The sequence below is a fragment of the Centroberyx gerrardi genome, chromosome 1 (genome assembly GCF_048128805.1).
Source record: "Centroberyx gerrardi isolate f3 chromosome 1, fCenGer3.hap1.cur.20231027, whole genome shotgun sequence".
Classification (NCBI taxonomy): Eukaryota; Metazoa; Chordata; class Actinopteri; order Beryciformes; family Berycidae; genus Centroberyx; species Centroberyx gerrardi.
The window spans coordinates 20,441,236-20,451,214 of NC_135997.1; the positions used below are offsets into that span (position 1 = coordinate 20,441,236).

The 9,979-nt window shown below is 41.5% G+C and overlaps 3 protein-coding genes across 3 annotated transcripts; 2 read left to right on the forward strand and 1 right to left on the reverse strand.

Moving 5' to 3' along the window:
- The first annotated feature begins 644 nt into the window (after positions 1-644).
- On the forward strand, positions 645-2,000 carry LOC144539396 (GTPase IMAP family member 4-like). Its single transcript, XM_078284084.1, has 4 exons — positions 645-675; positions 766-901; positions 1,687-1,900; positions 1,995-2,000. The coding sequence occupies exons 1-4, from the start codon at positions 645-647 to the stop codon at positions 1,998-2,000; spliced, it is 387 nt and encodes a 128-aa protein (XP_078140210.1).
- Positions 2,001-2,073: 73 nt separating this feature from the next.
- Positions 2,074-4,798, forward strand: LOC144539397 (GTPase IMAP family member 5-like). The gene is made up of 4 exons (XM_078284086.1): positions 2,074-2,203; positions 2,895-3,175; positions 3,245-4,369; positions 4,537-4,798. Exons 1-3 carry the CDS (start codon positions 2,074-2,076, stop codon positions 3,854-3,856), a joined length of 1,023 nt encoding a protein of 340 aa, XP_078140212.1. The 3' UTR covers positions 3,857-4,369; positions 4,537-4,798.
- A 1,339-nt stretch (positions 4,799-6,137) lies between these two features.
- psmb1 (proteasome 20S subunit beta 1) lies at positions 6,138-9,820 on the reverse strand. Its single transcript, XM_071909412.2, has 6 exons — positions 9,641-9,820; positions 9,164-9,271; positions 8,204-8,285; positions 7,882-8,011; positions 7,135-7,241; positions 6,138-6,953 (listed from the first exon to the last, which is right to left on the reverse strand). Exons 1-6 carry the CDS (start codon positions 9,739-9,741, stop codon positions 6,768-6,770), a joined length of 714 nt encoding a protein of 237 aa, XP_071765513.1. The 5' UTR covers positions 9,742-9,820; the 3' UTR covers positions 6,138-6,767.
- Positions 9,821-9,979: the final 159 nt, after the last annotated feature.

Sequence of the window (9,979 nt, forward strand, 5' to 3'; positions counted from 1 at the left end):
CGTGGCTCCGACCCTGGCACTCCTTACTCCTTACTTTATTTATCTTGTAAAACACTTTAAACTGATTTGATAAGTTCATTATAAATAAAGGTAATATTAATGGTATTCTTCTTATTGTTATTATTAATATTAATTACAGGCTACTAATTTAAAACCAGTGGTAACTGTGCAAGACACGTGCACAGTTACCACTGGTTTGCAAGAATGGAAAATGTATATACTTTACAAACTGAAAATTGAAAAATCTGTGGTAATGGATAAAAAAAAACAATTTGGTAGTATATTAGGGGAAATATTTAAAGATGTGAAGAATGCTCTTATTTTTTGGAGAACCCAACAAGGAATCTCACTTGTTGCATCTCACTGAATTATCTCTCCCCTGTTCCCCATCAAAATCTAAGTTCAATCTGACACTTAAATTCAAAAAAGGAAAACAGCAAAGTGTTTTCGTTCTTCTTTGTTGTTATCATAAGGCTACAAAGGAAGATGTGGGAGTGTGGTTTGTGAAAACCAGTTTGACTAGAAATTTATACATTCACACACATACTAGAAAGTCTTTCACTTTCATCAGAAGTTGTTTGCATTGTTAAGCACTGAATCTGTACAGCACTGATTGGAGCAAGGGTGCAGGACAGCAGCTAAAGATGGCAGAAGGGGGCTTCAACTCAAAGAAAGGTCAGTTTATCATTCTATATGTTGGAAGAAAAGCCCTCAACCTGATGTACAGAGTATGTTTTTTGTCAAAATGAGATTTTGTCTCCTCAGCCCTCAGGCTGGTGTTGCTGGGATGGGCCAGTTCAGGGAAGAGTGCATCAGGCAACACCATCCTGGGCAGAGATGAATTTCTTCAGGGAAGGAGAAGCTCCAGGTGTGTGAGCGGACATGCTCAGGTGGCTGGAAGGTTGGTTCAATTTATCTCAGTCACAGACTGTATGTCCTGGGCAGATATCAGCTGTTTCAGGGTTGCAAATATGTGAAACATTTTCAGGTGTCTGGAATGCTCTCGCTATCTTTCAATCATTAGTCTGGTTGCTGCTGAATTAGGCCTACTGCAGGTGCTGTACAGAGTATTGTATTTGAACCATTTTTAAGTTAAACCTGCACTTGATTACTTATAAGTCGATGTCCTCTCTGGTGGAGAGAGGTAAGTATGTTGCTATCCCAGAATCTTTTGAGACGCTGCTCAAAGTTTAAACATGAATGAATGTCCAAATTTTGTTGAAGGAAGTTTTGGGTCCTTGACATCAGCTAGACAGTCATGAAACACTTGGTCATTAAACGCTTGGTTTTTACTGTGTGATTCAGCTGAGGAGGGAAAACAACATTTATACAGAGAATAGTATTGACCAAAGAATTAATTAATGAATTCACCAATATAGACTGAAATATTCTGATTTATAGGACAGGTGAGAACCAGCCCAGGGCGGTCCCAGAGATATCTACTTAATTCCCCATCTATCAAGGATGAGTATGATTAGTGTCAGTCTTCGAGGGGATGCAGCCATATAGGCACCTCAGTTACCTGAAAATGGCCTGTTAGCATTCCTAATTAAAATCAGTAGGAACAATAATCTTTGGGTTTCAGTGAAGGCAAATGTAAAAACATTTCCTCATGTTGTGCTTGATGAAGAAAAACAAAAGGTCAAATCTAAGTGCAGTGGTGTGTTTGTCGTTGCTTTCATCCAGACAGGTGACAGTGGTGGACACACCCGGCTGGACGGACCGCTCACTGCAGGACACCGCAGGATCCACGCAGCAGGAGATCAGCAGCAGCAGTTCTCCTGCCCCAGACGCTGTGTTGCTGCTGATCCCTCTGCACATGGAAATCACAGGAGACTACATTCACTCTGTGTTTGACCACCTCAGTCTTCTGGGGGACGCAGTGTGGGGGCGCACCATGGTGCTTTTCAGCTTTGGAAATTGTCTTCAAAACCAAACCGTAGAATGTTACATAAGGAAAATGAGGCCTTGCATTCTCTTATGAGGATGTGTAGGAATAATTATCATGTATTCAACAATGCAAAGAGAAAAGATGGTAAGCAGGTTGAAGATTTGCTGAGGAAGATTGAGAATATGTTGTTGGAACACAGCGTCATGCAGGACTCTGAGGAGGTAAAATACATCTCTGAGGAGAACGAGGAGCCGCTGATGGAAAACACTGTGGCCCAGAATCCGGATGTGGTTTATGAAAAACCTGAAGCATGCAAGTATTTTGATTCCTTTTACCATTCATGTAAAGCCATTTACTTGTTGCATACTTATCTTAGCGACATCTTAGCAACAGCAACATTTTGCCATTGTCCAGCAAAAACCCTTTCTCGATTAATGTAATTGACATTGACAAAAATGTTTCTTGGGACCTTGGGACCTAGCCAAACCATTCATAAAGCTTTGAAGAAAATAAACAAATGCATTGGCATCAGTGAGAAAAGGACATTGACATTATTTTGACATAAGTTAATAACTGTTAGTGTAAGGAAATAGACTACTAGAAAGGTCAATTAACAGACACACCAAAGTGAATTCTATGGCAACATATAGTAGCACCCTGTAAACATTGGTACACAACAATTGACTGCTGTTACACTATTGAATTATTATTATTATTATTATTATTAATTAATTGTAATATTATTAGATTTTAATTTCAACCCATGTGTGAGAACAGCACACATACAGCATGTGTGAATAGCAACACATATAGTTTCTATATACAGTATATGCAGCTGCTAGTAGCAAACAAAAGATGTAGGCTATGTTGTCTCAAATTCCACTCATGAATAAATTTGAAAATGACATGTCCTTTAAAATAGCATAACAGCAGTGAACTGTTAGGTAGAAAATATCACATCCCTTCTGAGAGCATAAACTAAACTGCGCTTTTTCCCTCGTAGGTGAAGATCAGAGCTTCTCGGAGCTTCGGATAGTGCTACTTGGTTGGCATAAAGCTGGCAAAAGCTCAACAGGCAACACCATCCTGGGAAGTGCTAAGTTTGGAGAATGGACAGCCAAGTACCAGAGGGAAGAGGCAGAGGTGGCAGGAAGGAGAGTAGTGGTGATTGACACCCCCGGGTGGCAGAAAAACGCCACAGAGATATCGCCAGAGCAGAATATAGTTAACTGCGTCTGTCAGTGCCCCCCTGGACCTCACGCTCTCCTCTTGGTTATGAACCTGGCAAACTTCACCTCGGGACAGTGGAGCTACATGCAGAGATACATGGGGCTACTTGGAGAGCGGGCCTAGGAACATGTCATTGTAATTTTCACAGGAGCTGACATCATGCAGGACATAGCTGTAGGGCCTTTCATGAGAAACAAAGATTCAAGCCTTCAAAAGCTCCTTGAAAAGTGCGGCAACAGGTATTTCCTTTTCAATAACAGGAACAAGGGTCGCAGCACTCAGGTCACAGATCTTCTTGAAGGCATTGAAAAGTTGGCATCTCAGCACATCCACGTGTTTTACAGGATGGACAAAACTATTGCAGCGAGTATGGAGGAGATGAATAAAGCTCTGCATGAGAGGGCACACAAAAGACAGCAGAAAGATGCTGCTAAAGAACGCGCCCACAGCGCTATCTTCCGGGAGGGGAGAGCACATCGACTCGGTGAGGTGCGACTTGTGCTGCTTGGCGCGAAAAGGAGCGGGAAGACCACTGCAGCAAAAACTATGGCAAAACTAGAATATAATGAACAGAAAAACAAATGTGTTGCTACTACAAAAATAATTGATGATAGGATTCTCTTGGTTGTTGACACAGGATGGTCCAATGACCCACGGTTCCCCCAAAAGCCAGAAGTAATCACAGAGGCGCTGTCTCTCTGCCACCCGGGCCACACGCATTCGTCATCGTTGTGAATTTGAGACACAATTTCACAGAGAAGCACAGAGTTGCCATGGAGCAGCATCTGGCCTGTGTCTCTGACACGATGTGGAGAAACGCCATGGTGCTCTTCACCTTTGGGGAGGAGTTGCGAGGGGAAACCATAGAGACTCACATTGAGACAGAAGGCAAGGCCCTTCAGTGGCTGGTGAAGAAGTGTGACAACAGATACCATGTTTTCAGTGACACACCATTCAACGATTTCCCACAAGTCAAAGAGTTGCTCGAGGGGATAGACAAAATGGTGGAAGCAAACACCGGGCAGTATTTCAGCAACATTATCTCCAAGATCCACAGAGAAACATACTGCAGTGAAAGATGGAGTGACCCTCTGGACGGGGAAGATGAGGATGAATATACCCCGAGGGAGAGAAGGATGATGGAAAAGATGATTAAGGAAATGCGAGAACTCCTGCTGGTGGACATTAAGAGCTACCTTTCCACACACCTGAAAACAGCGAGAAGCATTCAGTTCACAAATCCCACCAGTAAGGCCAAGTTTCAAGTGCTTTCACTCAAATGACAAAAAACAGAACACAGTCTTCTAGATAGTGAATAAGGTATTCTACAGTTCTTCGTGTAGGATCAAGATGCAGAATATATCATTTCTTATTAATATGAAATTAAAATAACTTCATCATTTCTTTTTTTCTAGTGAGTGTAGACCAGCCAACCTCTTCAGAGGACGGGCTTATGGGAAGAGGAAAAGATACTCAACAGCGAGAAGACACAAGCTCTGGATACAGCACTCAGAACTGGGACATGGACAGAGACGACACCAGGATGATGGACTTGATAGAGATGATAGAGTGCAAATGAGTAAGAAAAAGATGAGTGGTCATCATTGAGCGTGTTTACGTACACACATTTATCCCCAATAAAAGCTCCTATTGGTTGAAATCAAGGAATCCTTTACATACTCAGATATAATAAAATAAATATTTCCATTGAAACTGAGCTTACAGACCACAAGGGTGGAAGTAATTAATTAATTAATTAGCTACATTTATTCACGTTACTGTAATTGAGTAGCTCTTATGTGTACTTGTACTTTTTTGAGTATTTTTTAAAGTCAGTAATTTTACTTTTACTTAAGTACGTTTTTGCTAAAGTATTGTATTTTGTATTACATTAAATCATTAAATCACGTCCATTACAGAGTACAGATTTAGTGGCTCTCCATAAGGAACAGAAACTGGACAATTGTAAACTGACAAATTGTGGAGCCATTCACAGTGAATGGTCAGTCAGTAAAGAAGAGTAATCAGGCTTTAATTTGGTTGTGCACTTTATTTTGTAATTTCAAATTTTTCCAATTAAGGCTGCAACAAATGATTTTCCGACCACTAAGTGACAGAAACCGCAACACATTTGTAAATAAAGTACAGCAAAGCTACTGTACTACGAAGACCCATAAGGACAAACCTAGAAAAGCACCGTGCATAAAGGCTAATAGCTAAGCTTAGCTCAGATATGGGGAGAGCAATTAAAGCTTCTTCATCTCTGGTTTTCTAAATTTCTGCCCCTAGATATCACATTACTGGCATCTTTGGGAGACATATGGAAACTTGTCTGTAATACTTCCTTGGTTTGCAGTCAGTAGATTGAAGTTGCAAGATATGGCCCACTGTTGTATATAACTTCTGTATAAGGCATCTAAGGTTTATTAAAACCTATTTGCCTCACATCTGCATGGGGCAGAAATGAGGCAAACAGCATTTTCAAACACTTTGTGATTTGTTTTAGCCTAGTTAGGTGCCACTATGGTAGGTTAGCCAAACATAGGACATAAGTACTTGAAAATCAAATCAGTATACTTGTGTGAGTAACAACTTACCTAACTCTATCTGAATTGCCCTCATGGGGCAACCCCAACAGCTACTGTTTGACCCAGGTCAGATACACACAAGTCTAGGTAACACATAGTAGTAGGCCTTATGATGCAGGGTTTCCTGCAATCCCATGAGAAACAACCAGTCGATCTTCCACTTAATCACTTGTCAACGGCATCCTAGTACCACCTTGTCACAAATTCCTGAGGAGAATCCTGCGATGTATCGCTGTAAAGATATTGGCAAATGTCTTCATAATTCTTCCCAAGATTCACTAGTCCACACAGAACAAATGGGGATAGGCCTAGTAAACTGCTGCCACTGCAACAGTGTGAGCAGCAGCTCTGTAGCACTAGCAGTCCCAGGTTGGAGTGTACATGTGTGCTCACACTGCAATTAACAAGGGTAAAAAAAGAACAACTCCAACAGTTTTTTATTCTTTAATAAGAATGTAAAAAGAACAGCAGAGTACGTATCCTTCCAAAAATAATGAAAAATCCAAACAGAGGGAGAGTCCAGGCAAGGCAAAGACAGAGGAGGGAGGAGCAGTCCTGGACAAAAAAAAACAACCTGAAAACCTTTTATCCACATATTTTAAGTACTTGAGGTGTGCTTGACTATCTTGTTGAGTAGCACTAACATTTTTTAAACTCAAGTTTTTTTGGGGACATATCAGTCCCTCCTAAGTCTTTCCTGAGTGGAAAGTCTCCTGCTTGATTCCTTCATCCTAAGAATAGGAGTATTGATCTAGGATCACTGGTCAGGTCACCGGACATGAAACAGGGATGTGATAAAGGCAAAAAAAGCTGGAAATTAATTGAAAGCAGAAAACTGGAATATTCATTTTAAATGAATATAGGTTGTGAAGGAAAAAAAAAAGAAAAAAAAAGAAAATCACAACCCCAATGAAAGCCTGACTTAGGCACCTGAAAACTAGCCTCAGATCAACACTCCTATTCTAAGAGACTTGATGTATAGGGGAAAAAGCAATGGGGAAATGGGAAGAATAGCGGGAGGAGGAAAGCAGAGAAAGAGGGAATATGTCTTTCCCTGCTCAGTCCTTCCTCAGTGGGACAGTCTCCTCTTCGATGCCCTCCTTGGTGATGATACAGATCCGAAGAGCGTCTCCGGTGTACACATCTCTTTCTGCGGCCGAGATGAAGACGTCTTTGACCAGCTGGGTCGCCTTTTCCCGAGTCAGAGGAACATGCTGCACACCGTCCATGTTCTTAAAACCAATCTGGGGACAGAAATGACACAGAGAGATAAATATGGAGGACACAGGTAAGAAAAGACAAAGTCATCAGGGGAATTAATAGAAAACAACATGGAAAAACTGTTCTCATCAATCACACCGACATGGTGCAAGTTTATTAGCGTCTAGAAATGGCTGCAGTATGGCACCATTAGTGTGCATTTACCTGGTTGTCTAGTAGTGGTTGAAGCATGGCACTGGCCGATCCTCCAGCCTTGTAGGTGTCTCTCTGGTAGGAGCCCACTGGGTCAAAACTGTACACTGCTCCCTTGCCTACATTACAAAAGTAAAATAATGTGTTACAAGAACAACACAGTAAAAGCTCTACACTGGGCCAAGGCTGAGACACAACAACAGTAATACAAGCATAACTATGTGACATAATTCAGCACAATACATATATAAATAACAGCCCATCAAGTTAAAACAGTAAAACACCCCCTAGATTATACATTTTATTTATCCAGCAACACCCTGCTTCACATTCACATCATCATAATGATAAAAAACATGACAAAACCCATCACATAGGACCTCTATAGACAATACAGTCCTAAGAAAGAGCCCACTGGGACTGTAGCAGTATGTCGCTCTCCAACCTAACTAGAAAGACAACAATGATAAAACCACATTTACAAAACATTACAACAATACTACACAGGATGGCCTAAAGTACTATTGGTTGAAGGCCAAAACGGTGGACTGTTCCACAGTCTACATTAAACATGTAGAATAATATTGTATGAAGTTCAGAAAAAACAAGGACTGCATTCACAGTAGACTAGACAGGTAAAACCTAAACATATTGCTTTTCTGTGGATATTTCTGCCAACAATGATGTGTGATTGAGTACCTTACCAATACAATGCATTACTAGTCTTACTACCAGCAGTGTTGATTTCAAAGTACCTACCCTCCTCATCCAGTCCTCCAATGATGTTGTAGACGTAGTAGGGGAAGAACCTCCTGCCGTACAGGATGGTGGACAACATGGCTGCTATGGCTCCGCTGGTCATTATCTTGTTGTTGGAGTGTTTGTACATCTGACAGAGAGGCAGGGAAATTAGTCGACTTGCTGTTTGTTAGTAAAAATTACATCACCTGTAACACTGGTAGCGCATGCAGGGGCAGGACAGTTAGTCAGCAGAATGTGGCGGGGAGAGATGACACGCCTAATTAAATTTGAGGATCAGAGTAAAAGGAAGTTAAGGCAAGACCTTGCCAGACAAGCCCACCTTTAGTCTGGCATCAATGATTTTAGTCAGGGTCAGGCAGTCACCATGGAAACCGCTGCAGCCAATGACAGTGGTGTCTGTCCTGTACGAAGAAGAAGAAGCACACAGACAGTCAGTGATGGTCAGAGTAGCATAATCTTCAATCAGCAATGAACATCATGAATCAGGTGTTTTGTGGCTTGTAATGATGACAAGTGATTTTTCTTCTCGGATATCATTTGATCCTTAACAGAGGAGCACGGGTGTAGTGTGTACACCCATGTTAGTCATTGAGCACCAATGTCCCACGCTAAGCACCATGTAGGTACAAACTGAAACATCCACTCAAATAGTGAATAAAAACACCTGGAGCATTGGAGTATAGCTGCGGCTGGTGTGTACCAGTAATGTCTACTGTATGTTTACATACAAACCAATATGCTGTTTAATATTCAGGATACGCCAGTCCTCCATTTATCAGTTGGCACATTCAACATCATATATCAGAGTAGCAGGGTGGTGTAGTGAGTAGGAAGACCCCCTCAGCCCAATGTTTTCCATGGTAATCTTTGTGATCAAGGTATGAAGATTCATATATGCACATAAATAGTTGCTGGAAATTAGCTATTATCTGGAATACTGTGTTAATGTAAATGTTATCAGTTATGTGCTAACAGAGATCCCCCTGTCTTTCAGAAAGGCATGGGTGCTACATAGCAAACTAGGATGTTTTTTTACATGGGGTTTGAAGACTCACACGGCAAGGGCTGAAGACCACATGACAAACGGGGACAAAATGAACACATAAGGCTGTGTTGCTTGGAAACAATGAAAAGACAGTGCTGAACTCATTCAGAAGTTATGACAAAATATGTAGGATGATAGATTAGCGTTACAGATCAATTGGCGTGGTAAACCTTCTTCATAACTGACAGTCTGCTATCCGTCATTCAGTTCAGTGGGATGATGGTGCACACTTACAGCTTGTAGCATTTTGGGGAGTCACGGCTGTGAATTGAATAGCCTTCACTGAGACGGGTGTCTGAGGCTACGATGGCGAAGTCTTCCCCGGCAACAGCAAGTACAGTCCTGAAACACACAACACAAACTGGCTCATTAATCTCATAAAGTAACGCTATAGAGAAATGTGTTGCTGTCCTTCTCAGTTGCTAACGGCTACCTCATTGGCTAATGCAACAACCGAGCTTACAGATCTGAAACCGAAACAGAGTAGCAGTTGCATTAACGTTATGCTTTTTTTTTTACTTTTTAAGTTTTTAAATGAATGTTAGCATTTCAAGAACAACTGATGGCTCATGATGGATATGAGAAACCCAGAGCTCTGTTCACACACTTTTCAATAACTTATCTATTGATTTGATTCAGCTAGCATATCTATCGTTAGCTAACCCGCTAGCTAACACAGCTAGCTAGCCGGCAACAGCAAGTCATACTTACCCTCCATTGAAAGCGTATGGCGAAAACCGGTGCTCTACCGGCCCGGTATAATGATACTCTTTCATCTTCCCATTATCTCCGAAAGCTTGCGTGGAAAGCATCGTTTCTGCTATCACAAAACCTCAACAGTGTTAAATTTGGTCAGGTAAACTCGCTGTATCACTGCAATATGGCAGCCTACTCTTCTTTTACTTTCACAACATCCGCGTTATCAAGTTGCCTCTGTAAGTGAGCGCCCCCCACAGGCTGTACAGTGCAGAGCAGTGGTTCCCAAAGTCGGGTCTGGGGACCTTCAGGGCCGTTCCTCATAGATCTCTAGATCACAATCCAATTATCCAA

Excerpts from the sequence above, each read along its gene's own strand:
- LOC144539396 (XM_078284084.1), top strand. The coding sequence starts at position 645 with ATGGCAGAAGGGGGCTTCAACTCAAAGAAAG. Across the intron at positions 676-765 it reads GGGCTTCAACTCAAAGAAAG|CCCTCAGGCTGGTGTTGCTG; the intron begins GTCAGTTTATCA and ends TTGTCTCCTCAG. Across the intron at positions 902-1,686 it reads CATGCTCAGGTGGCTGGAAG|ACAGGTGACAGTGGTGGACA; the intron begins GTTGGTTCAATT and ends GCTTTCATCCAG.
- psmb1 (XM_071909412.2), bottom strand. The coding sequence starts at position 9,741 with ATGCTTTCCACGCAAGCTTTCGGAGATAATGGGAAGATGAAAGAGTAT. Across the intron at positions 8,012-8,203 it reads TCATTGATGCCAGACTAAAG|ATGTACAAACACTCCAACAA; the intron begins GTGGGCTTGTCT and ends CCTCTCTGTCAG. Across the intron at positions 6,954-7,134 it reads AACCACTACTAGACAACCAG|ATTGGTTTTAAGAACATGGA; the intron begins GTAAATGCACAC and ends TTCTGTCCCCAG.
- LOC144539397 (XM_078284086.1), top strand. The coding sequence starts at position 2,074 with ATGTTGTTGGAACACAGCGTCATGCAGGACTCTGAGGAGGTAAAATAC. Across the intron at positions 2,204-2,894 it reads TTATGAAAAACCTGAAGCAT|GTGAAGATCAGAGCTTCTCG; the intron begins GCAAGTATTTTG and ends TTTCCCTCGTAG. Across the intron at positions 3,176-3,244 it reads TCCTCTTGGTTATGAACCTG|GAACATGTCATTGTAATTTT; the intron begins GCAAACTTCACC and ends GAGCGGGCCTAG.